The sequence below is a fragment of the Grampus griseus genome (assembly GCF_964374135.1).
Source record: "Grampus griseus genome assembly, chromosome: 20".
NCBI classification, from domain to species: domain Eukaryota; kingdom Metazoa; phylum Chordata; class Mammalia; order Artiodactyla; family Delphinidae; genus Grampus; species Grampus griseus.
In genome coordinates, this window is record NC_139014.1 from 40,033,844 (window position 1) to 40,061,239 (window position 27,396).

At 39.7% G+C, this 27,396-nt stretch overlaps 1 protein-coding gene across 9 annotated transcripts in view; it reads right to left on the bottom strand.

Annotated features, from left to right (window-relative positions):
* Window positions 1-27,396, bottom strand: part of NCOR1 (nuclear receptor corepressor 1) — a gene marked incomplete at its 3' end in the record, with an annotated part of 142,762 nt that overhangs the window by 62,548 nt on the left and 52,818 nt on the right. For 4 of the 9 annotated variants that reach the window (XM_082678229.1, XM_082678224.1, XM_082678230.1 and 1 more), the window contains exons 7-16: window positions 22,654-22,710; window positions 22,046-22,098; window positions 21,665-21,691; window positions 19,563-19,629; window positions 17,089-17,261; window positions 15,766-15,856; window positions 13,909-14,087; window positions 13,159-13,213; window positions 12,362-12,463; window positions 496-623 (exon numbers count right to left, since the gene is read on the bottom strand). In XM_082678229.1, the coding sequence (XP_082534355.1) occupies window positions 496-623; window positions 12,362-12,463; window positions 13,159-13,213; window positions 13,909-14,087; window positions 15,766-15,856; window positions 17,089-17,261; window positions 19,563-19,629; window positions 21,665-21,691; window positions 22,046-22,098; window positions 22,654-22,710 (932 nt within the window). Of the gene's footprint in view, window positions 1-495; window positions 624-12,361; window positions 12,464-13,158; window positions 13,214-13,908; window positions 14,088-15,765; window positions 15,857-17,088; window positions 17,262-19,562; window positions 19,630-21,660; window positions 21,692-22,045; window positions 22,099-22,653; window positions 22,711-27,396 lie in introns of those variants that run through there. The other 5 variants (XM_082678228.1, XM_082678227.1, XM_082678225.1 and 2 more) reach the window with 4 other exon arrangements.

The window sequence follows — 27,396 nt, forward strand, 5'->3', positions numbered from 1 at the left end:
CTTGCCGCAACTAGAGAAAGTCCACGCGCACCAACGAAGACCCAATGCAGCCAAAAATAAATTTTAAAAACAACAAAAAAAATCAGGAAGTCTATTTTATATGAAAAATAAAATCCATAAAGCTGGAATAGAAGGTGTTATATAAATGAAAACCATTTAGCAGCATTTTTACACTAATGTACACTACCTGAGGTTCAAAACAAAAGATCCTGAGGTTCTTCCAAATCAAAGATTAAATTATACTCAGTGTATCTCAGTGATGGTGTATATTATTGTAGCTCATCCCTTCCGAAACAGAGTATGTCATGTTTGGCAAATAAGTCCATCAAGCCAAAAGTTATACTTACTGGAATATTCCACTCCTTAATTATGTCAAATAACTATTAGGTGATCAAAGCACACATCCCATTGATTCTTTTATCTAAAATTTTATACCTTCAATAGATTCAATCTCATTATTTAAAAATAACTACAACATTTAACTATTTAACTCACTTAGAGTCCTCCTTTTCATCTTTTTCTTCTTCATCTTTCTTTTCCTCCTCTTTTTTTTCTGTTTTTTCTGCTTTATCTTCTTCTTTTTCTTCTACTTTTTCTTCTTGTGAGGGTCGGGCAATTTGCTGCTAGAATGAACCATCATTTGTAAAATTGGAAAGTAAAACAAACAGCTCCTCAAATCATAATGATAAATAATAAATATCTATGCAACAAATTTATGATTAACTTATTCACCATCTACAATGTAACTAGGGGTCATGTACTAAAAACGAGTCTAATGCTCTTTAATGTAGTCTATATGTATTGCTTAAAAGGTCACACACACATATAAACACACACAAATGTTCACAGTGTCTGGATCCATCAGACAGGTGACAATGTTAAGATTCCACTTAGAAATCTGAGGTTGGTACTCTCTTTTTGTAATTCCCACATCTAATCTATCACTTACACATTTCAATTCTACTTGAAATTTGATAATTTGTCAAACCATCCCCCCGGTATTAGATCCTTAATATGTTCCCAAATTTTTCATCATTATGGATAATACTACAAGAAACCTCTTTATGCTTTTACTCTTTTGGGGAAACATTCATTTACTGGAAGAGTAGACAGCCATGGCCATTATTAAGACTGAAGCGATTTAGGAAAGTATTATGGATATAATAAACTAAAAAGTAAAACACTCAAATATGCCTGAACTGTAATTACAACTCTGTAATCGTAAATATGTATATAAACAAAGACGAAGATAATAAGATTATGGACCCTTTTAACTCTGATGTCTCATTTGCTAAACCTGAGAAAAGTGAAATGAAACTGTGGTGTTTTAATTACGAAATCAAACAGCCTAACCGAATAGGACCGGACTCCAGCTCCCCCGCAGCACGCGGCCGACCAGCCCAGGTGTACCTTTGCCCACACGGTCTGCGCGCGGGCTGCCCTCAGCACACCCAGCATTTTCATGCCTTTGCTCAGAATAGAGTAAAATCTTCCTCAACTTCCGATAGCATCTCACAGTCTTTTACCACCTCCTCAGAACTACAATCTAGCTTCTTCCTTAAGACACCTGGCCTCTCCAGAAGGGGGCCTCTCCAGAAGGGGGCCTCTCCAGAATGGGGACCCCTTCTGGAGAGGCCTCCTTCTAACATATGGAGGAAGAATCTAAACTCTTCTTGCTCCCCACTGCCACTTCCAGAACACTGCTCAGCTGCGGTATTTAAAAACCTCCTGTTACAAATTTCAGAAAATCCACCTATGACACCTTGTTTCCTCTTCTGGTGTTACAGATTGACTCTCAAAGACTCCCAGGAGCACAGAGATTACTTTATCACATGGCTCGTTATGCCATGTCATTATTCTTCAGATTTCAAGATGCCTGTCAATGCCTTTTCTATCAACACGACATCCTACGTGTGAAATACTTTCAGGTCATTGCCATTCAGTCTCCCACAGGGAGTCACCACAGCCATCCTCGGTGGGCACTGCCCCCCCCGACCCTATAATCTGACAGTGTGCCCCGCAACCACCACCACTCACATCCGTCCCAGCCCACATCTCCACTGTCGCCAGTCCAGTCCTGCTTTTTGTCCTCATCACCATCTACAATCCCTTGATGCTAAGAAATTTTCACAGCCCACCAAGAACAGCATCCACTCTTCCACTCTGACCCCAGCTAAATCGTTTCAATACCATGATTCCCTCACTTACCTGACCTGACCTTCCCAGGTTCTCACCCTGGCTAACTGCCAGTTTCCTTTTCTTCTAAGTATGTATTATTGCTAGAGAAAACTAAGAAATCAGGAAGATTTTAATGGATACTTTCCAAGCATGACTAGCTCTCCTTTACAACTGGGAATGTTTTATTCATCTGACTCCCTAGCACATCACAGCGATCCCAAGATCTGTCTGAAATGCTAATAACCTCACCCTGCCCGCCACAAACGTAGCATTCATCTGTCATTCTGAACCAACAAAATGACATACCAACAACAAACTCTGCCCCCTGCCTAGCAAGTGGGCTACGTAACCCAGAAAACGGTTTACAGCCCTAAGAAGTCATGGGGAGGTGTCAACTCAGCTGAAGATAAGGAAAGAGGTCTACTGTCCCTTAGACTTGAACAACACATATAACTGTATTCCCCGAATACTCTTCTGCTTCTAATGCCGACCCGGGTTTTGAAATAAGCAAGCAATCCTCCACGTGCCCTGATGCCCGAAACCATCCCACAGCTGACTGGCCCCTCCTGCAGTGCTGGTAGCTGAGAGGCAAGGGCAGCACCTGTTTCGACCAGTCAAAGGGAAGAAGAGGGCAGGATCCCTCCAGAAACGCAGCCCCCAGTTCTGCAGAGTGTGTGCGAATGAGCCAAAGAAACTGCTGGGGCTGCCAGACAGTCTGCAGAAGCGTGTGCACCTCCAGAGCAGAGCCCCACGCTGAGCAGCAGCGAGTGGAGAGGGATGTGAGGGAGGCCCGAGATTGTGGACAGCACTTAACCCGGGAGACAAGCATCAAGACCCACAGCAAGGATGGCCACGGACACTAAGAAAGGAAGGAACAAACTCTGGTTTTCAGAAGAAGTGGCTGGCACTGCTTCTGTTTCAGGCAGATCTGTAAAGGAAAGAGCCAGCCCCCATGGTCTAGGACGGAGGTTACAGGCCACATACCTCAACCCTTGCCAGCGAGCTGGCTGGAGCAGAAGCCCATGGTTTCAAAAGGAAACTCTTCAAAGGACCCTAAGAGACACAGGCGGTCCCATGAGCTTCTTGTCCGGGTTTCTCCCTCCTTAAGCCCAACACTTGATAGTCAATTAAAAAAAAGTCTCGGGCTTCCCTGGTGGCGCAGTGGTTGAGAGTCCGCCTGCCGATGCAGGGGACATGGGTTCGTGCCCCGGTCCGGGAGGATCCCACATGCCGCAGAGCAGCTGGGCTCGTGAGCTATGGCCGCTGGGCCTGTGCATCCAGAGCCTGTGCTCCGCAACGGGAGAGGCCACAACAGTGAGAGGCCCGCGTACCGCAAAAAAAAAAAAAAAAAAAAAAAAAGTCTCATTCTGTTAGGGAGGTTCTCCCAACGTGAAACATTCCTGCCAAACAATAAGCTATTCACTCTGAATGGCAGAGCACGTTATAAAACAAAATAAAAATTCCAATGAAAAAAAGTGAAAGTTACATGTATTTCATGAAAATAAATGAAGAATAGGGTCAATTTCAGCAGGGTCCTCTCTAGCAAGATCAAATGCTAGGGCTTCCCTGGTGGCACAGTGGTTAAGAATCCGCCTGCCAACGCAGGGGACACGGGTTCAAGCCCTGGTCCGGGAAGATCACACATGCTGCGGAGCAGCGAAGCCCGTGTGCCACAACTACTGAGCCTGAGCTCTAGAGCCCGCGAGCCACAACTACTGAGCCCGTGTGCCACAACTACTAAAGCCCGCGCGCCTAGAGCCCGTGCTCTGCAGCAAGAGAAGCCACCGCAATGAGAAGCCCACACACCGCAACGAAGAGTAGCCCCCGCTCGCCGCAACTAGAGAAAGCCCACACGCAGCAACAAAGACCCAACGCAGCCAAAAATACATTAAATAAATAAATTTTGAAAAGAAATATATTTTTAAAAAAAAGAAAAAAGAAAGATCAAATGCTAGCTTATGCTGAGATTTATTACTACTACATGTGACTGGGTGTCTAACTCATATATATTTGTTAAAATGCTCAGGTCTTTAGAAAACAAATAAATAAAGGAATTCCCATTCAGCAGACAATGAAGTTGCCAAAAAGTGAAATGACCAAATTTAAGAACAAGGAGCTAGTTAAATAACAATGTACAAGAAACAGAAAACATGAAGTACTTCAGCCACTGAGGTTTTTTTAAAGTACTTCAGGCAGTTAACAGAAAATATCTTATGCCAGTCTTATCAAAGTATATTAATAAACTAATGCCTTTAAAGCAACTGAATTGGAGACTACTCTCCTGAAGAGTGAAAGCTGTCGATCACCAAGAAGCATGTTTGGTTGAAGGCAACAAAGGCGGTAGCTGCTGCCCTTTACTTACTGGGCGGTACCTACACTCTGGGTACTGCACACACAACTAGTCTCCTATAAACCCTGCAAGGTAAGAACCAGTGCTCACAGATGTCACTCCCACAGATGTCACCAAGTGAAGGGACACTAGAGTGTCACAGACACAAAGAAGCAGAGCATTTGGGGATCTAAAGCTCCTTCCATTATACCCAATTCTTTAATTGTCTAAATCACCCTTTCTAACTAGTGTATAACTAACGGTTTAGTCAAAAACTCCTCCAACTTCAACAATTACTACATTTACATAAGTATATGCTTTCTGAACACCTCTGGGGAATAAAAACACACTGGCACAGTTAAAGGGGAAGATGTTGCCGGCATGAAGGGAGAGTACAAATTCTTGTAAGAGCCCTCGAAGATCTGGAAATGAAAAATGTGGTTTCAAAACAATGACTTGCTTTACTGCAGGTCACGAGCAGGTGCCACAGGAATCCCATCTGCACAGTGACAGACTTATTACATGGGAGTTTATGCTGAAAGTGAGATGGAATTAATACTTCTAACAAAAATGTTGCACACAAAATCAAGTTACTACTTGGCATGGTAGTTACAATTCTAGATCCCAAACAGTAAAGCCAAAGAGGGGCTTTTGGTTTATAATCTTTGATAAGCATTCACTGCTTCAACTACAATTGATAAAGAACCACACTCATTCCCGTCATGGGATGCCAACAAGCTGGACTGTAACAATGGTTTGGGCAGAGTAGCCAACAGAATTTTTGAGAAAAGAGTTAAAACTTTTGCCAACGATAATCTCTGAACACAACTGTAACAAAATTATGATTATCTCTCATTTCCCGATGATTCTAAGATTAAAGCTCATTTTCTGCGTAAATAATATGCAAGGTCCCCTATGGCAACAGCAATGTTAAAAATCACACCTCACGGGCTTCCCTGGTGGCGCAGTCGTTGAGAGTCCACCTGCCAATGCAGGGGACACGGGTTCGTGCCCTGGTCCGGGAAGATCCCACATGCCGCGGAGCGGCTGGGCCCGTGAGCCATGGCCGCTGAGCTTGCGCGTCTGGAGCCTGTGCTCCGCGATGGGAAAGGCCACAACAGTGAGAGGCCCGTGTACCGCCAAAAAAAAAAAAAAAATCATACCTCACAGCTGTGGAATCTCTCAGCCAACAGCATACTACATATTCATCTGCTGAATAAAAATTACTTCCTACAGGTAAGCAGCTGGGAGTGGGGGAGGGGAGAAGCAATCAAAACCTGAAAGGATGCAGTGCACACGTCAGAGGAATAAATCTGGAATAAATGTCTAATCGCTCGGGATGACCCGAGGTAATTCCTACTCATTCAAACTTGACTGCATAATAGAGCAGTAGAGTGATTTTCAAATTAGTCGGATCTCTATACCTGCCAGGGTAAAAATATCCATTTAAAAAATTTTAACTTGTAACTAGTTTCTTTTTTTTTTTTTTTTAAAGTCTTCTGGGGGAATTCCCTGGCGGTCCAGTGGTTAGGACTCGGAGCTTCCACTGCTGGGGCCCTGGGTTCGATCCTTGGTCAGGGAACTAAGATCCCACAAGCCACGTGGCATGGCAAAAAAAAAAAAAAAAAGGAGTCTTTCTGAACTTTTTTCTATATAGAAAATTCTCTATTTCCAACCGAGACCTTCTTCCTAAACTGCAGACTTCTGTATCTAACCGCCCACTCTACATCTCCATGTGGACAAAGTCTAACAGGTATTTAAAATCTAGTACGTGCTGATTATCCCCCCAAATCCGCTCCTCCTTCCACCGTGCCCATCACAGTCAACAACTCCAGCAGCCAAGACAGCCTATCTCTGCTAACCATCCTTGCATACCCACAATCACTCCATCAGCAAAACCCACTGGCCTTACCTCCAAAAACATACCCAGAACCTGACCAGTTCTCCCCAGCTCCCACGATAGCCTGGTCCAAGCCACTGAAATTACTAAAAGAACCCCTAACTGGCCTCCCCTACATTAGAGTCTCAACAGAGCAGCCAGAAGGCTCCTGTCACAAATGAAACCTGAGGTGACTCTTCTGCTGAAAAGTCTGATGGCCTCCCCTCTCCTCTGGTATCAGCGCCCATCATTCGGTTCCACAGGAGAAAGCAAACACAACCCAACACTACCTACCTCTGAAAAGCTGTCCAAGTATTTTGACACAAGCAACTAAGAAACAGAGGTAAGATTCTTTTGGTCTGAGATAGTAGTTTAAGTCCATCATTTAACTCCCTCCCCTTCCAAGTTCCCAGTGAATCAACCAAAGAAATATAAAAGTAGATGGAAAATCTTCAGGGTGGCAGGACTAGACTATCAGAAAGGCTACCCAAAACGAAACTGAGCCTAGCCAGGGGCAAGCATCCCAAGGTTCAGGTCCAAGTGAGGGTACACACGGACCACCTTGGCTCTGCACATGCGTCCTGAGATGTGGGAAGGGTGCTAGCACAGAGGATAAGTGGTGCAGAAGAAAACACCACCGTGGCTCGAACTGCACAGGGACACATACGTCCCAGCAAGGAATGAAATGCTGCCCCAGATAACTTTAGGATAGAAAGCCGATGTTTCAGAGTAACAGAAACACTCCCCGTCGCACAAAACTTCCTGCTCTGTCATCACAAGCGATAGACTGCTAACCCGGCAAAGGTGAGGTATAATATAAATCAAATTATCCCCTGAGTTTATCTGGGATTGAAAAAATTAAACAGTAATACATATAATTTCTAAAAATAAATGTTATAAATACTACTTTGTAATTAGGAATAAAGCTATTGTTAAAAATTAGTAGCTGAGAGGGCAGACAGCAGAAGCAAGAAGAACTACAATCCTGCAGGCTGTGGAACAAAAACCACATTCACAGAAAGACAGACAAGATGAAAAGGCAGAGGGCTATGTACCAGATGAAGGAACAAGATAAAACCCCAGAAAAACAACTAAATGAAGTGGAGATAGGCAATCTTTCAGAAAAAGAATTCAGAATAATGACAGTGAAGATGATCCAGGACCTCAGAAAAAGAATGGAGGCAAAGATCGAGACGATGCAAGAAATGTTTAACAAAGACCTAGAAGAATTAAAGAACAAACACCTAGAAGAACAGAGGTGTTCATCTCTGTTCAAACAGAGATGAACAATACAAAAACTGAAATGAAAACTACAGTAGAAGGAATCAATAGCAGAATAACTGAGGCAGAAGAACGGATAAGTGACCTGGAAGACAGAATGGTGGAATTCACTGCCATGGAACAGAATAAAGAGAAAAGAAGGAAAAGAAATGAAGACAGCATAAGAGACCTCTGGGACAACATTAAACGTAACAACATTCGCATTATAAGGGTCCCAGAAGGAGAAGAGAGAGGGAAAGGACCCGAGAAAATATTTGAAGAGATTATAGTCGAAAACTTCTCTAACATGGGAAAGGAAACAGCCACCCAAGTCCAGGAAGTGCAGAGAGTCCCAGGCAGGATAAACCCAAGGAGAAACACGCGGAGACACACAGTAATCAAACTGACAAAAATTAAAGACAAAGAAAAATTACTGAAAGCAACAAGGGAAAAACGACAAATAACATACAAGGGAACTCCCATAAAGTTAACAGCTGATTTCTCAGCAGAAACTCTACAAACCAGAAGGGGGCAGCACGATATGATGAAAGGGAAGAAACTACAACCAAGATTACTCTACCCAGCAAGGATCTCATCCAGATTCAATGGAGAAATCAAAAGTTTTACAGATGGGCTTCCCTGGTGGTGCAGTGGTTGGGAGTCCGCCTGCCGATGCAGGGGACGCGGGTTCGTGCCCCGGTCCGGGAGGATCCCGCGTGCCGCGGAGCAGCTGGGCCCGTGGGCCGTGGGCACTGGGTGGGCGCTGGGCCTGCGCGTCCAGAGCCTGCGCTCCGCAGCGGGAGAGGCCACAGCAGTGAGAGGCCCACGTACCACACACACACACAAAAAGTTTTACAGACAAGCAAAAGCTAAGAGAATTCAGCACCACCAAACCAGCTCTACAACAAATGCTAAAGGAACTTCTCTAAGTGGGAAACACAAGAGAAGAAAAGGACCTACAAAAAACAGCTCATAACAATTAAGAAAATGGTAACAGGAACATACATATTGATAACTACCTTAAACGTGAATGTATTAAATGCTCCAAACAAAAGACACAGTCTTGCTGAATGGATACAAAAACAAGACCCATATATATACTGTCTATAAGAGACCCACTTCACACCTAGGGACACATTCAGACTGAAAGTGAGGGGACAGAAAAAGATATTCCATGCAAATGGAAATCAAAAGAAAGCTGGAGTAGCAATACTCATATCAGATAAAAGAGACTTTAAAATAAAGAATGTTACAAGAGACAAGGAAGGACACTACATAATGATCAAGGGATCAATCCAAGAGGAGACATAACAATTATAAATATATATGCGCCCAACATAGGAGCACCTCAATACATAAGGCAACTGCTAACAGCTATAAAAGAGGAAATCGACAGTAACACTGTAATAGTGGGGGACTTCAACACCTCACTTACACCAATGGACAGATCATCCATACAGAAAAGGAAACACGAGCTTTAAATGACACAAGAGACCAGACAGATTTAATTGATATTTATAGGACATTCCATCCAGAGACAGCAGATTACACTTTCTTCTCAAGTGCGCACGGAACATACTCCAGGATAGATCACATCTTGGCTCACAAATCAAGCCTCAGTAAATTTAAGAAAATTGACATCATATCAAGCATCTTTTCTGACCACAACACTATGAGATTAGAGATCAGTCACAGGGAAAAAAATGTAAAAAACACAAACACATGGAGGCTAAACAATACGTTACTAAATAACCGAGAGATCACTGAAGAAATCAAAGAGGAAATCAAAAAATACCTAGAGACAAATGACAACGAAAACACGACGATCCAAAACCTATGGGATGCAGCAAAAGCAGTCCTAAGAGGGAAGTTTATAGCAATACAAGCCTAACTCAAGAAACAAGAAATATCTCAGATAAACAATCTAACCTTACACCTAAAAGAACTAGAGACAGAAGAACAAACAAAACCCAAAGTTAGGAAACGGAAAGAAATCATTAAGATGAGAGCAGAAATAAATGAAATAGACACAAAGAAAACAATAGCAAAGATCAATAAAACTAAAAGCTGGTTCTTTGAGAACATAAACAAAATTAATAAACCATTAGCCAGATTCATCAAGAAAAAGAGGGAGAGGACTCAAATCAGTAAAGTTAGAAATGAAAAAGGAGAAGTTACAACAGACACCACAGAAATACAAAGCATCCTAAGAGACTACTACAAGCAACTCTATGCCAACAAAATGGACATCCTGGAAGAAATGGACAAATTCTTAGAAAGGTATAACCTTCCAAGACTGAACCAGGAAGAAATAGAAAATATGAACAGACCAATCACAAGTAATGAAATTGAAACTGATTAAAAATCTTCCAACAAACAAAAGTCCAGGACCAGATGGCTTCACAGGTGAATTCTACCAAACATTTAGAGAAGAGCTAACACCCATCCTTCTCAAACTCTTCCAAAAAACTGCAGAGGAAGGAACACTCCCAAACTCATTCTATGAGGCCACCATCACCCTGATACCAAAACCAGACAAAGATACTACAAAAACAGAAAATTACAGACCAATATCACTGATGAATATAGATGCAAAAATCCTCAACAAACTACTAGCAAACAGAATCCAACAACACATTAACAGGATGATACACCATGATCAAGTGGGATTTATCCCAGGGATGCAAGGATTCTTCAATATATGCAAATCCATCAATGTGATACACCATATTAACAAATTGAAGAATAAAAACCATATGATCATCTCAATAGATGCAGAAAAAGCTTTCGACAAAATTCAACACCCATTTATGATGAAAACTCTCCAGAAAGTGGGCATAGAGGGAACCTACCTCAACATAATAAAGGCCATATAGGACAAACGCACAGCAAACATCATTCTCAATGGTGAAAAGCTGAAAGCATTTCCTCTAAGATCAGGAACAAGACAAGGATGTCCACTCTCACCACTATTATTCAACATAGCTTTGGAAGTCCTAACCTTGGCAATCAGAGAAGAAAAAGAAATAAAAGGAATACAAATTGGAAAAGAATAAGTAAAACTGTCACGGTTTGCAGATACATTGAGAATCCTAAAGATGCCACCAGAAAACTACTAAAGCTAATCAATGAATTTGGTAAAGCTGCAGGATACAAATTAATGCACAGAAATCTCTTGCATTCCTATACACTAATGATGAAAAATCTGAAAGAGGAATTAAGGAAACACTCCCCTTTACCACTGCAACAAAAAGAATAAAATACCTAGGGATAAATCTACCTAAGGAGACAAAAGACCTGTATGCAGAAAACTGTAAGATACTGATAAAAGAAATTAAAGATGATACAAACAGATGGAGAGATATACCATGTTCTTGGATTGGAAGAATCAATTAAAAAAAAAAAATTAGTAGCTGAAACTTGTTTGAGATGCTGGTGGGCTCTACCATCTCTGGCTAATGGACCCTGACTCCACTTTCTCTGTGGGAAGTGGGGAGATGCCCTGACTCCTCTGGTGCAACAGAGTTTCCCACATCACCGCCAATGTCCAACCTGCCATTCAGATAGTTGGTTAGCCCTTCCTGGAGCTCTGTAGCCACTGCTCTGTCTCTGCAACACTGGCTGCTGCACCAGCAGGCCCTTCCCTCCCTTCTGTTTCCCAGCAGCCCCGCCACCGTTCCTCGGCGCCCTCTCTAAGCAAACCTTACAAACAAGGGGACACCTGTGCTCTGCAGCGTGTAGCCCCGCACCCCGTGCCCCTCGCTCACTACAGTCTTAGTCCTGGCCCCTCACCCACCCACCGCAGCTCACTTGACCTCTAGCAGGGTTTTACACAGTTGACTCATGAAACACTCTATACTTTTTTTGACCAAGAAATACTGCTTCTGATGAGTGTGTCATCACATCTTGTCAGGTGGCATTGTTTTGGAGAAACAATGACCACACATCATGAGAGAACCTGTATCTGGCGACCGGGGTGACCAGGGAAGGGAAGGCGGGGGACTGTGTGAGGGAACCAGAAGAGCGTCAGGAATGCTGAAGATGGCAGCAGCCGTCCACGCCCACACGTGCCACGCATCCTGCAAGCGGTCTCAGGGTGTGGGGCGCACAGGAAGAACAGATGGGAGCTGTGACGGCGGCTGATCAGCTACTTGAAGGAAAAGAGTTTCTAAAGTACTGAACTGCGACTGTGAAAACACATACTGCACTGCATTAAAAACAATCTTTTGAGGTCAAGTGCTTTAACCCCAGAAATAAAGTTAACCTGAAACACAATCAGGTCCCAGGTATTTCAGTAAACAACCCTGTACTCTAGTCACCATGCTGTACTTCTCACTTCTCTCCCTTACTCTACCTGTCCCCTCCACAGACAAAAGGACTGGTAAAGGTGGTATATTTAATAGGCTGTCACGGTTCTCATATTTAATTACATTATTATTGTTAACTCTGACATGCACAATTTCGACAGCATGAAAATATAAAACTTCTCATTAATTTTGTTATACTAGAAACTTAAAATGCATTCAAAGTAGAAAATATAACACATTAAATATATATTCAAAATAATAAAAACATGCTCATAACATTCTAATTAATTTAACAGAAATGTCAATTGCTAAAGTACACCTTACTATATATAAGGTTCTTATTATAAAATTTTTCATCTTCATATTTCCACCAACCCTGAAATTGTTTCATACAATAATGAAACATACCTGGTTTCTTCCTCTGCGTTTTCCATAGTTCCTTCTTACTAGGGCTTTATAATTCTCATTTTTCTTGGTTAAGTAGTAATATAAAACACAATCAGGAACACTCTACCAAAAAAAAAATTATTTTTGAGGATCCAATGAAATAAAATTTTTTAAAAGTATCAAGTAACACTTTCAAGGAAAATCTCTAGTGTTCTCAAAGTATAAAATGAGGAAAACCACAAATGGCTAGCTTTTTAAGGCATATCTAGGCTGTAAAAATACATATATATAGTGTGTACTATCTTGATGGATAATTATAGCTGTCTTAATACAAATTATGTAAAAGATACCAGGAACTATCAGAAACATTCAAGCACTTTCTTCTTTATGAGTAACTAAATTCTCTTTCTTCCTCTATATACGTAAATATTCAAAATGTCTCACTTTGCTCACAAACCCAACATCCAATCCACTGTGAAAAAATTTCAGGAAAAATCAGGACTCTGAAATTTTAATTAGAAGTTTAATGAGGTTCAAAAAACATTGTAACCTATGTTTTTTTACAGAAATATAATATCAGGTCATTTTTGATTAACCATGAAAATTAGTCTGTGTTCTGTGCTTAGAATTGGTCATCATATAATTGTAAATATCACTATACTATTCCCATGAGAATCTTTTCTGTATCAAGCCCTTTGCAAAAATTCTATTTAACTAGTTATATTTCTATTTAACTACTTCTGTGTACTAGGCACAAAAGCTTCAAAGCAGCAACCATCACAAACCTACAGACATTCTCAGTGCAAACCATTTCTTACCTTCCTTTCCAAGTAAGATGCAATTAGTCCAAAGTTTTTTGGATGCTGGATAAACCTGAGTAAAAGAAAAACACACACACACACACATTTTAACAACTTAAAAAGAGGGGGAAGCCCTTGGGAATAGAAATATAATGTAGACTAATTTCTAGCGACTCCTAAATGCTAATGTCCTCTTAAAGGGCACAGATTCCTGGGCACCGTCCGCCAGGAACTGACTGGATTGGAATACAGTAGAGCACAGAAATCTGTAACTTTAAAATGCACCCCCCGGTGAATAGGACACCGCCCAGGTTTGGGTACCACTCTTAAAATGACTCCACAACCCTGTTCTTACCTGGGACCTACATTCCCACCCATAAACTTACAGGAAGGTCATATCAAATCTGTCTTTTCTGACTTCCACAGTACCCACTCAAATGCCAAAATAGGGTCAAGTTTTGGGGGAAACAGTTCAATTTACAAGTAAATGCCAATACTTTTCACTAACTTATGTAAGCTTCTTTTTTTTTTTTTTTTTTTTTTTTTTGCGGTACGTGGGCCTCTCACTGTTGTGGCCTCTCCCGCTCTGGAGCACAGGCTCCGGACGCGCAGGCCCAGTGGCCATGGCCCACGGGGCCAGCTGCTCCGCGGCATGTGGGATCCTCCCGGACTGGGGCACGAACCCGTGTCCCCTGCATCAGCAGGCGGACTCCCAACCACTGCACCACTGTAAGCTTCTATTAGAGAGTAATTTAAAATTTAAATTACTTGTCCTTAAAGATCTCCTTCTCATGGTCAGTCCAAACATTCATGAACTGCCTATCTTTATAAATCTTCATAGGGTCCTCCATAAGCCCATTCATGTTAATGAACTTGACCCTTCTCTGTTCTGCATCAAACATCATAGGTGGGATCACAGAGAGCTGTCGCATTTGTTTCTCATTATTCTGAAAAAAAAAGAAAAAAGAATGCAATTTACAGAGAATAAAACTTAAAAAGGGCCACAGACCAACTGTCTTAATCGACAGTGAAACACCACATATGTACTTTAATGACAACAGCAGTGGTACCATAACATCTAACATACAGTAATTATACATATTATCTAATAAATACTCATTGCATGAATAACAGAGGCAGAGACTACAGTTATTATTTTTTTATAATCCACTACTACAATTTGAGAAGAGTTCTTTCCTTAAAGGAAGCTGATACTTCAAATAATGAATCTTAGACCTAAAGGACACACAGTAATGTCAGGTCACTGAAGTAATGATCTTATGAAGCACTTACTAACATTAATATTGCCTCATTTAAAAAAGTCTTAACATCATTTTAAAGAATAATAAAATAGAAAAACAAGCAGACAGGAACCGAAATCTTAAGGTCATTGATTTTAAATTAACTAAACTTACTTAAGTATTAAACACTTCTTGCTAATCTTACATAATCTTTCCACTGCAAATTTAAGACTATTATCCTTAGAATTTCAACTAAAACTAGGTTACAGTCATACAATTTATTTTTCCCACAGTTTAATTCTGTAAGTTTATAAACATAAACTTCCATGAGAAAACTTTTACCAAAAAGTATAAGTACTGACCTCAATACAAGGCTAGGTTTTTTTCCTGAAACTCTTCTCCTAGAAGCGGACATTGCCTTAGAGTAAAGTCCTTACAAAGGTTCTAATTTTATGGGTACTCTCAAATCAGTCTGAACACCAAAGTGTGTTGGTTGAAATCACCTCACCTAATACTAGTTTTGGCTGTTTACAGATGCCCCCCTTATAGAATCAGTCAAAAAGTGAGCAAAGAAATTTCACAGAGTTAGTCATCACTGCAGAGATTATGGCTACAAATTCTGAAATGTATAGCAATATAATAATTGTCTTCATTACTTTAGAGGACCACGATGTTCAAATAAGCATGACTTTCAGAATTTAGAGATGAGGTTTTTTAAAAGCCATATTATAAAACCAAAACTAGCAAAACTCAATATATGGTTTTTGGACCGACCCTCAGAGATAGTTTGAAAACAGCTACAAAGATTCACTGTTAGGAACAGAAATTTATTCTTATTCAGAACTGATTTATTAATATCAGATCAGATCTCAGCTGGCTAGAGATCACACTCCGGACATCCCCTCAGGTCCTCAGGTCCACAAACCCAACATACAAACCTCAGGTCCACAACCCAACATACAAACACCTGCAAAGTACACGCTCCTTTGTTCTTTTAGGAAACGGCACCAGCAGCTCAGTCCTCTCACCTGCTCTTCTTTCTCATCCCACACTTGTCCTGTCCACTCTGCCTTCTACAAATCTCTCCACCAGGCCCTTCCTACACATTTCTACCACTGTCGCCCTGACTCAGGTCCTTATTTTTATCATAACCGCCTCCTCACCTCTTTCCAGGCCTCCCTGCTGCCAAAGCCATCTTCGTAAAAATGGCACAGGGCGGCCTTGTTTAAAACCTTCGATGGTTGGCCACAAACTTTGGAACAATTCAAACGCCATAAGTGTTCCCTCAGTTATATACAAATAAATCCTTAGTTTATGGGGTATGAAGCTAAAATGCCTGAATAATTAATCAATTAACTTGAATTAAATCAATTAACTGTCTTACCTCCTGTTCAGAGAGCCCATCAATAATTTCAGAAATCTCATGTTCACTCCTAGCAATGGTGGCTGAAAGACCAGCTCCCCTCTGCCCAACTCTAAATATGAGGGAGAAATTTTAGATATATTTAAAGGCTTTTTATAAAGAAGACATATCAGTTAGATTACTTTTACGTCGATTTCTTTTCTGAATGGGACTTTTTTTTTTTGAATGGGACTTTTTAATCAACTAGAAGTCAGAGAAGAAACCTAAAATGCTACTGAGAAACTACTTTTAAGTAATATGTTTAAGCCATTTATCTATAAAATTAGTAACAATTTAAATGGTAAGATTTCTTTTTAAAGGTTACATGTCTAAGTTCCCATGGCAGAACTGTTTATGGGAAACTTCTGGAAAACTACAGTTATTGGTGTCATTTTCATCTCAAATAGCAGTCTTTTGTCTGCCTTCCAGAGAACAGGATAGCAGACTTAGAAAAATACACAAAACATTTTTAAAGGGATGGGAAAAAAACACAATCATCATCCCTGACAGAAACTTAATTGTGATTAACGGGGCTTTCATGAGACAGTGGAGAAGAAAACTAAAGCTTCTACCTTTGCAAAAGTACTTGTTCTCTAAAAGTAAAAAGAAATCAGAAACTACGTACCAATAACAAAGAATTTCTCAATTAGCAATCAATTTAAGAGTTTTGATCATGTTGGGAGGTGACGAAGAACTGTGAGACATGCAAGTCTATTCTTACTAACTGTCATTTCCAAAGGAATGAGCGTTTTCAAGAACTGAAGAATTAACTTCAAAATATTCACTTAAATTTAGATTCAACAGCATGATTAAATATAAAAAAATTAATATTAGATTCACTAAGGCATAAACATTGTTAGCTGATAATGAAGTTTTATATTCAAAATAAAAGTTCTTAGACTCACAGACACAGAGAACAGACTTGTGGTTGCCAAGGGGCAGGGGAGGGATGGATTGGGAGTTTGGGATTAGCAGATGCAAACTATTATATATAGAATGGATAAACAAGGCCCTACTGTATAGCACAGGGAACTGTATTCAATATCCTGTGATAAACCATAGTGGAAAAGAATATTAAAAAGAATATATATATATGTATAACTGAATCACTTTGCTATATAGCAGAAATTAACACAACACTGTAAATCAACTATACTTCCATTGGAAAAAAAAAGAGGAAAAACATAATAAAATTTCTTTATGAACTTTCTTAATGATTAGATTCAGGTAACAATAAGTATTGTGAAGGATCAAAAGTATGATTCAAAGGAAAACAGCATAGCCATTAAACATCAAACCACTTACCGCTGAAACCGTTCTTGCTGTTCTCTTTGTTTTCGAATTTCTGGAAACTGCTTTTCATAATACTCCCTTGTTTTGCTTTCTTTAGCTTTCCTCCGAGGATTATTTTCTATTCTGTCCACTTTTTTCTCCCATGCCTCCATGAGCTGATCATAACGTTGGCAGATTTTTTGCTCCTATTAAATACCCGTAGCAAATTAATAATTAAACTAAACTCTGTGATTCTGACAAACCTAATACTTTAAAGTAAAGGTTACTTCTTAAGGCTAAGTCAGAAGTACATGTGGCCTATGACTCAACTGTGAATGAAAAGCTGTCCTTGATCTGAAAGAAGAGAAAGAAAGGGAGCTGTTTTCTAGGAAAGATCAACACATAGAGCCTATCATGGCTGGATTTTTTAGTTAATATTAAGACTACACAAATTAACAAACTAAATGATGAGCCACTCTGATAACATTTACATCTTCACTGTCAAAAAAAATGGAAAATGAGAAATAGAAACATGTAAATAGTTCATAATCCCAAAGGCAAGCGGATTAACATTTTGTTGTTATCCTTCCAGTAGGTCAGAGAAAACACTCACACTTAAACCATCCCTCTACTGCTGGACGTTTTGGTTACTTGCAGTTTTTTCTTACTACAAATAATGCCATATAATGAACATTTCTGACAGTTTGGAAAAGGCAGAAATTGGTTGTTCTTTATGATAAAAAGAAATGCAGTAAACTACATGAAATCGAGAGCGAATGCTTTTAGAGGAAAGAATAATGTATGATCTCATTTTTTAAACAGAGAAGAAAAAAAGAACCGTGCACTACAAGTCCCAGACCGTGGGTGTGAGACAACGAAAGGGCCTGCCACACGGTCAGCTCCAGGAAGCGGCCGCGAGGGGAAAGCACTGCCTTCCCCATGCCCCGTCTCCTCATAGCCTGTCTACTCCTGGGCCTCCACCTGTGCTCAGCTCTATGCCGCCCCCTCGGTCTCATCTGGATTCAAGCAACGGCCTCCTTCCTAAATGACTCCCATGCACCCTGAATGGCATAACCAGATGCAACTTCTTAAAACACAGAGCTCAACATTTCACTTCCTCAGCTCAAACACTTAAAAGCTGCCCTCAGGATCTGTGCACAACCCTGCCCTGGCTTCCCTGCACAGCCTCACTCCTCGCCACCCTCCCAGCTCAGTCCAAGCCCAGCCCTCTCCAACCTGCCACACTCCCTCCACTTCCCAGACCTTCCCGTGAGCTGCTCCCACTGCCTGTGAAAGTCTGCAGGGGACTGGTTTTCCTGTGCAACACCCCTCATGATTCATATCTGCGCCAGCTGTCCCCTTACACGCTCTCATGGTCATCTGTACATCCTGTGCCATCGTAAGACCACAACACTGTAATCGCCTGCAGCCTCATCTACCCCCTTACTCCTTAGGCTCCCTAAGGGCTAAAACCACGTGGCTGCCCGCTCCCTTTGTAGAATAATACATGGGACAAAGGAAATAGCCAATAAGTATTTATTAAGCAAATCAATGAACATACAAACTTCATAACTAAATACCCTGTGAAGTATGAAAACAAAGTCCATGCTTCTGTGTTTGTGTCTCCAGATAGCAAATTTAGCAATTACACCATGATTACAACAAAATGATCAGAGAGAAGAAAATACTTTAGCTAATTTCTTATTTATATGTGTATGCTCTTGGCAAAAAAAAAAAAAAAGATTCAAGACCGGTAATTTAAGAAAGTATCTGAAGGACTAGACTGGCAAATTAGAACGCTAGAAGTTATAATACCAAATAAAAGCTGTTGACCCTTAAAATTCATTAAACTGTCAGGTCCTTAAATACAAGGTACAAAGTTCATTTCTGATGTGAATCAAAGAACATCATTTATTCACTAAAAAACAATTTAAATGAATTAATAGTCTGTCTAAAATTAGTAGGAACACACTATAAAAATAAGAATACTGGCATTATATTTTCTGTAACTTAATTTCCATGAAGATTATAACCACAAAATTTTTAGACTGCAAGTCCTATAATAAATATGAAAAACGATGTGAATTTGAAAAAGCTGAACTTTAGCTGACCCAGTTTCTAATAAGAAAGAACAGTGATGTCTTATCAGCATGACCATAACTTACCCACATTTGTTTGAGGGTTAAGAGACTAAATGTAGATCATCCTATTTCTCTTTCATATTTTTTTTTAACTACTCACCATTTTCTTTATTTTGGCTAGATGAAAATGTTATACACAGATGACTAAAGAAATTAATTTGATAATGATATTAAATGTGATTTATGACATCAAAATGTTGCTAGAATTAGATTTATATTTACGTCACATCTATAGTTACTGTCTAAATCAGCACCTGTTCTCATGTGTGATCAAGAACCGTTCTCACTACAATGGGAAAGCGAATGCCTGAAGAAGCGCGGACGGGAAAGTTGCACAAATTTCAGTTAACAAGGATAGGACCTCACCCTTTGTTTTCTTGCATGATTTCTTCTTTTAAAAAATAAAATGAGTTTTTTCCTCATCACCTGGTTTCTAGAAGAGAAAAATATGGTTGTATGACATTAAGAAAAAGTACAATTTAATAATGCATTCACTTTTTTGTTTTCAGAGACACTGAAAAACAAGCGAAGATCACTTAAGAATATATGATGTAATCAAAGTTAACCCTAATTTTTTTCACCCTGCAAAATAAGACTCCTGCAATAATTAGAACTGACTAAAATTCCTCCCATTCTATAGTAAGACTTTAATACAAATAGTTCATTTTTAGTTATTACATTCAATTGTAAGGCAAATATTATTTTCAAGTTCTGATTACACAGTTACTGATTCTCCTTAAGAACCCTCGTGAGATAAACACCTTGGCACACTCTTGGAGGGAGGGGGGCATAAGAGAAGGCGGAGCTTGTAAAGTTATCTCCTCCCTCAGGTATGTGCTGTCCTCCCTCCTGTGAGAGTGCACCAACACAGAGGCAGCTTCTGCTTTACACAGAAACAACACAATACACTCTAAGACGCCACGGAGGCCAACGTGACAGGACAGGAAGACTTCCCTTATAACTTAGTGTAATAGTTTCACTTTTCAAATTGGAAGCACTGCAACCTTCAAAAACAATGACATGCAGGCTCAGATATAAATATTTATACCCCACCTACTTCCAGAAAGGATTTCAAGCTGATTATTCAAATATAAATACAGAGCCAAGGCAAGTAGGAGTAATTTTTTGGATTATCTGCCACTCAGGACTAACATTGACACTGGCTCCACTCAAATAAGCATGGACAGTCAGGAGCTGGCTATACGGAAAAGTAGCCAAGAGATGAAGAGAATTATTAAAAGGAACGTTTGCTATTTCATACAAAGCAAATGACGGTGATGACAGAACAGCTACTGAACGATCCATACAGACGCATGCAGCTGAGTGAACGGTATTTCACAAGGTGATCTACAGCAGGAGCGTTACCATATATTCAGTTTGCTCTCATTGTAATTATGTACTACTCAAAAGCAAATGACAATCAATAAATATAACTTAAAATGTTTCCTAAGAATTTAAATGAAGAACCCCATCTCAGGACAGTGTGATAAGCACTGTAGCAGGCAATGTAGCTAATATGAAATAAATCAGGGCTGCTCTGCAGCTAATATCAGGGAAAAGACAGAACACAAACATAACGGAAGCTTTGCGGGAAAAAAAAATCATTAAAAGTAGCCAACTAGATTTTATCTGCTATTCTCCTTTGTAAAAATGTTAAAACAGAGAAACAGTTCCAAAACAAGGTATATTTTATATGAGTTTTGCCTAACCTATTTCTAAGGGTTGTCAAGCCCATAGCAGCATCTCACAGAAAAATTCTAAGTATATGACTTTTATTATAAACCACTTACTTAACAAAAGTTAAAATTATTCAAATTTCAATTTTTATCATGCATACTACCATGCAAATTATATTTGCCACCAGTTCTGCAAAGTAGTCAACTATTGCACATACTCTCAGTAAGAAAATTTTTTAAAAGAAAAAAAAAGATATATATATATAAATAGCAATGTGCTCATTAGTAACGGTACTAGTAAATAAGTATAATGTTCTGGTTATACTTAATAAAACATATAAAGTAGAAATATCACATTTTTGTTACAAACTAAGAATAATTCATCTAAAATTCTCTTAAAATATGATAATAAAAAAAAAGATACCTATCTAGCTTCCTCTCTTACTTCAATCAGATCAGTAATTAGGTTTTCTTTTCACTTATTTTCTCATTCCAAAATGTGCATCCATAAAGGCCTGGTGTCTGGGATGAGCAAGGCTAAGCAAACTACAACCTGGAGCAGTCTCCTCACCCACATGAGGTGGCTGAGCGCTTCCAAGGCACCAGGACATGAAATGGCAGAAGGGTCTACAAATACCGTCATTAGCAAGAGTCATGGAAGGGATTTCCCTAGAATAGGATTTTGAATAATGATAAAATGATCCGTGGCACTTCTACTTTGCAATGGCAGATGTGGCTTGGTGGGGGACGGTGTCATCACTAGTCTTAAATGAAAAAGCTTCATTATCTTACTTCATCATGCGCCTTGCAGGTACTCCACTGAAAAAAAGACAAAACAGGAGGCAAAAAATTCAAGCCTCAAGGTAAGCCATTTCAATGTTAAGTATCCACCTTTTTTACTAGCAGATTATAAAACCAGCTAGTTTTATGCAATAATTTATTTCATTTTTTGGCCTCGGAAACTCAAAGCTGTTACCCCAACCCCCAAGAAGCCAGAGGAAGATAACATATAGTAAAACGACAGCAAATTACACAAATCTAAAACACACCTACACTATATTATAACACACCTACACTATATTATAATACTATGTCAGCAGATAACATAAAAATGATCTCTTTATAGAATATACGGTCTTTAACTGAAGAACTCCAAAGATGATCAATACTTACGTCTTGATGTTCTCATGATACACTTTGGTATCTGATGGCTGGTTATAGAGTGGCTATAAAATAAATCAAACATTTATATACAAAATGTTGTACATCATCTATGACGAGACAAAGACACAATTTCTATCTCAATGGTAGTGGTACAGTACTACTGGGTCTACACAACAGACGCCCTACCAAAACCTCCAGGCTCAGGTTCCCTGAATAACTCTGTCCACCCCATCTCCTAACAACGCCACTGCTCTAGGAAAGTTCATAAATCCACTGCACCCCATAATAAATTCATTCATAGATTTTTTTAATCTCAAAGGCAAAGGAGGATTTAACACCAATATTACCCTAACAGTATGATTCAAAGAGCTTTCTATTTCTGTTCTTAATTCTTTCTCCTTCTAACCGAGTGATTAAATGGCTGCTCAGGCAAAAACACAATCAGGAAAATGCTTCTGCAAAGGTAACCAAGCTCGTGCACATTATTTCAAGCTTATCACCCTTACTGCCCAGCTACATCACTCTCATCCCAAAGTAAATGACTGTATTCCATTATACCCCAAGAAAAACTGCTACAAAAAGAGCACTAGACATGAAAAAAGAAATTTCTTACTTACCAGTTCAACTTTTGGGCCAAGACCTTCAAATATTTTATGAGCTTCTTCTGCTTTTTTCTAGATAAAAACATTATTATATTGTATAATTAAAAATAATATTACCTAAATGCAAAATCACTTCCAATTTAATAATATTTACCTAAATACTAATCTACAGTCAAACTTATCCTTATTTCCAAATATTCTTCTTTCATATGATAGCCTGAAATACTCTCTAATTTTATTTTCATAACTCCCTCACAAAATTCAGTCAGATCTGAACATTTGTATTGAAAGCAAAACCTAAAGAATTGGTAAGTTCTTAAAAACAAAAAGATATTAAGATTCCAGGGAGAGGGAACAGAGATTCACTATTAGAAATGAATCCTTCAAACATTTTTAATACTTCAACTCAATGTCTTTATGGTATTTTATGTTTTTAACTTTTCATTAAAGTTGCCAATCTTTACTACGGTAAGCCAAATCGATCTCTTTGAAGAAAAGCTTATAATGAGCATATTTTCCAATTATAAGAAAACCTTAGTAATAACAATAGAGAAAACAACCAGTTTGAATTACTCAAAGTATTCAGTAATAAATAAATGTTGAATTATATACTTTTACATGCCTTTTTCAGAAGTAAAATCATCTAGACCAAAGTGCTATCTATCTAACAGAAATTTACCTTTAATAGACAAATGAAATATAATAAAATTCAATACTAAAGCTGTTTAAGCTGGAATTTGACATCCAGCAAATGTGTCGGGGGTTCTCAGATCTCTCTCTTGCCCCAGCACATGCTCACTAGTAACAACAAGGGCTCACTGCCCGCTGCAGAGACTCCCATGTCCACGCACTGTGGCTGGGAAACTCTCCAGGGCTTCTGATGCAACACACAAATGGGAATGGAACTAATCAGTATCCCCAAGTGTAGAGAAAGATGTTCCCTTAAAATAAACACTATCCTTTTCATTTATCAATTACAATAGTTCAAATATTTATTTAGCATATATTATGTGAAAAGAACTATGTTTAATTAGCAAAGGAAGCTCAAAGTACTGTAACGCACTTTCCAAACTCCAAGAAACTTAAAATGTTATTAAGATGAGAAATAAACATATCAAAAATATCATATACAAAACTATAAAAAAAAACCAATGAACTTGCACAGCTAATGCTATTTCTGTATATAGTTTTAAGTCGATTTGTCGACCTTGGTATTATTAACATTTGGGCCAGACATTTCTTTGCCATGGGCACTGTAGGCTATTCAGCAGTACTCCTGGCCTCTACCCACTAGATGCCAGCAGCACTCCACCCCTCCCCAAGTTACAACAATCAAAACAGTCTGCAGTTGAGAACAATGTTCTAATCTCAAAAAGCCAAAATGTAATTATCACAAAATTTATTAGCTTTAAGGTATATGTTAAATAACACACAAACAGCATAATCACAGATGATAAATTTGGAATATCTAGCACCTACAGCTGATTCTCTCTAGACGACCTTCATTCTCCAACGTTTAAACCTGCTTTCTTGAGGCACTCCACGTTACATAGAGTCTATGCCAAGAACAAGCAGGCTAAGTGAGGCTGTAACAGAGAATACTGAGAGACAAGGGGGAAATCTTATCACGACAAATATTTACTGGTATCCTATTACATAAAGGCACTTACCTCTTCAGAGCTAATTTTAAAGGCTAATATTTAAGGTGTTTGCATATCCCAAGATTTAAGTTTTGCAAAATTTTATTACATATTTGACTTCATGTTGGCTTAACCGCTAAGAACAGATTAACCTATCGTTTGGCAGAAAAAAATTAATTTAAAACCTTCACATTTACATAATATAATTTTATTCTAAGTCTATAGATAGAAGTAATTAATGCCTCAAACATATGTTGACTATGTTCTATGTGCCAGGCACCTGCGAGACACTAAGGAAACAATGAATAAGATATCCTTCCTGGTGTAGGAAGATAAGGAGTCTTGAAAGGCTTCATAGAGAAAATGATACTTGAGCTGGGTCCTGAAGTCGAATGCACTCAACAGACAAGAAAGGCAAGCCACGGGGATGCCTGACGGCAGGGGAAACATCACGGGGTAAATTACTAACGTCAAGGGAACATTCACACCTGTTCTGGTAGGGTATGGCTAAGAAGGGAATATTGGGCCACGGGTCAGCCAGGCAGGCAGGCACATAAGCACTGATGAAAAGGTTGGGCTACTCTGTAGAAAGGGGGAAGTCATCAAAAGGTTTTATTTGGGGCTTCCCTGGCGGCGCAGTGGTTGAGAGTCCGCCTGCCGATGCAGGGGACACGGGTTCGTGCCCCGGTCCGGGAAGATCCCACATGCCGCGGAGCGGCTGGGCCCGTGAGCCATGGCCACTGAGCCTGCGCATCCGGAGCCTGTGCTCCGCAACGGGAGAGGCCACAACAGTGAGAGGCCCGCGTACCGCAAAAAAAAAAAAAGATTTACTTGAAGAACCACGTCAGGGGGCTCAAATATGAAGGATGGATTAGAAAGAAAAAAATGACTGAAGGAAGGAAACTCAGCATCAATGAGAGGTGAGGGCTCCAATCAAGCAACTGGCGAAGGAGGAAGAGAGAAGCAATTGACCAGACCAATATCCAGGAGGCAGGACTGAGGCTCTTCATTGATTAACCAAGTCTGCAGAGTGGCAAAGAGAGAGAAATCGATAGTTTCCAGGACGATGGCCATGGTGACCAGAGGTTGTTGGCACTAAGTACATTCTCCACTGTCAATCACTTTCTTTCTTCTGGTGCCTCGTTAACTTGCAAATCATTCAATCAAAATATAAACATGTTCCTGAAAGCTTCACTGCACACCCCCTCTTTTCTATATGTATTACAATGTTGAAATTAGAGCACTTACAAATATTTTTGGAACCTACAACTGGGAAGGGTAACAGCAAATTGAACTGTTAAAAACAGTCCAGGAGAAGAGTCTGTTTGGAGACTAAATGAATCCTAGCCTCAAGTTTAAACGTGATACAAGGCAATTTTTCTCCCAGGAAGCCAATTTTAAAACTAACAGTCAGTTTGAGGTAGTTTTCTGCCTTGCACTAACTTTCTAAATAAAAGATGCCTCATACGAGACAAGGGCCCCTATCTCTTGGGCCACATTTGGCTTAATTGCCAACCAGTATCTGCCACTGTCAAACAAGCAACAAGACGGAGATGTACTCTTGTTGCCCCCCACCGCTCTGTGACCTCGGTGTCCAAACAGGTAAGGTCATTCATGACAAAAAGCTACAGAGGCAGTGAAGGTCTAACAAAGGCAGCATGGTGAGGAGGAAGACACAGGCAAGGGTCAGTGGTGAGAAAGCGGCCTGCTCCCATCACGCCCCTCGGGGGCTTCTGCTACCATCCGGGGTCTACTGCACAAGCACCACCAACGCAGATGACTAGCAGCAGGGGATACAAAAAGAACCTATTTTTTGAAAGATGATTTCTATGGTTACTGAGTTAAAAACAATCCTCATTGCAAGTTTAATATTAAGACAGATTTCAAGTTTGGTTCTTCTGTTCTTCACAGAATGTGTAACAAACTGAATTGTAAATGCTAAAATGGCAAGAAGAGGTCTAAAAGGAGCTTTCGTTTCTGCTGATGGGCATCAAGGAACATTTACTACACTAGCTAATGAAAAAAATACATATATATAAATTAACACAAACTGAATTCTCTATCAGATCTTGTTCAGTAGTTTTCAGTCCTCACATCCTAGTCAGGCAACCGCAGAATTCACTAACACTGGAACTGTTTATTAGGCCTGTAAGAGAAGGCTAATTAAGAAATTCAATCAATTAATAAATATCACTGAATTCAATGTATCTGAAAAGTAACTCATACTAAGAAAGAAGTCAATATATTATTTTATAAGAGCCTTTTCCATTATTATCAGCTCTAATCCCTATTTACTTTACCCCTGAAGTCACAAACTGGCCATGAAGCCTATCAGCCCTCAGAAGTACTTTCTTGTTCTCCAGTGTGTTTTTTTAAAAGCAGGAGATTTCATATAAAATCCATGTACCTTGCTTCTCTTAAACAAGGAAGCACCTGTTGACCTTGGGCCACATCCCTGCAAGGACCCCAGCGTCACTGCCCTCCAGGCATGCCCTGAGGGGTCCTCATCACTCCTTCCACAGACTCCCTTCACCCTCACTGGACTCATTTTCACGTAGGTTGTTCTGCCCAATAAATTGGACTGATTTTGAACCCAGTCAAGGAACTAGTAATAATTGTCCATATTTCTGCCTCTCAGTGACTTAAAATTCCTTAAGTATTGTGTACCTGATGACTTTCAGTTATCTATCTACACACACACACGCCTGAGTCCAAGATCATTCCTATAAAAGTGTATTTAATGACTATCTCACAGCTGCTTTTCTTAAGGTCAATTTCCTTTAGGATCTGGGCTAACCTTGCTACAGGATGCCTGTGTAAGACTCCACTCACTACAAGGCAAATAAACTGAAATGACAATCCCCAACTTCTACCTTATGATCACCTTAAGCTGACAAGCCAATTCTCTACCATAGTACTTAAAGCATATAATTCTTTCTTGAACTGGGGGCTTCTGGAAGCCCAGTGTTAAGCAGCTCTGTTGAAAGGTTTTCTTCACATTAAGGTGAAATCAGTTTCCCTTTAACTGCTAGTTCCTGGGCTGGATTCTGGCCAAAAACGAACTTCAGCGTCACAAAATTATTCATAGAATTGAGGCCTGGCTTTCCTAAATCCGTGG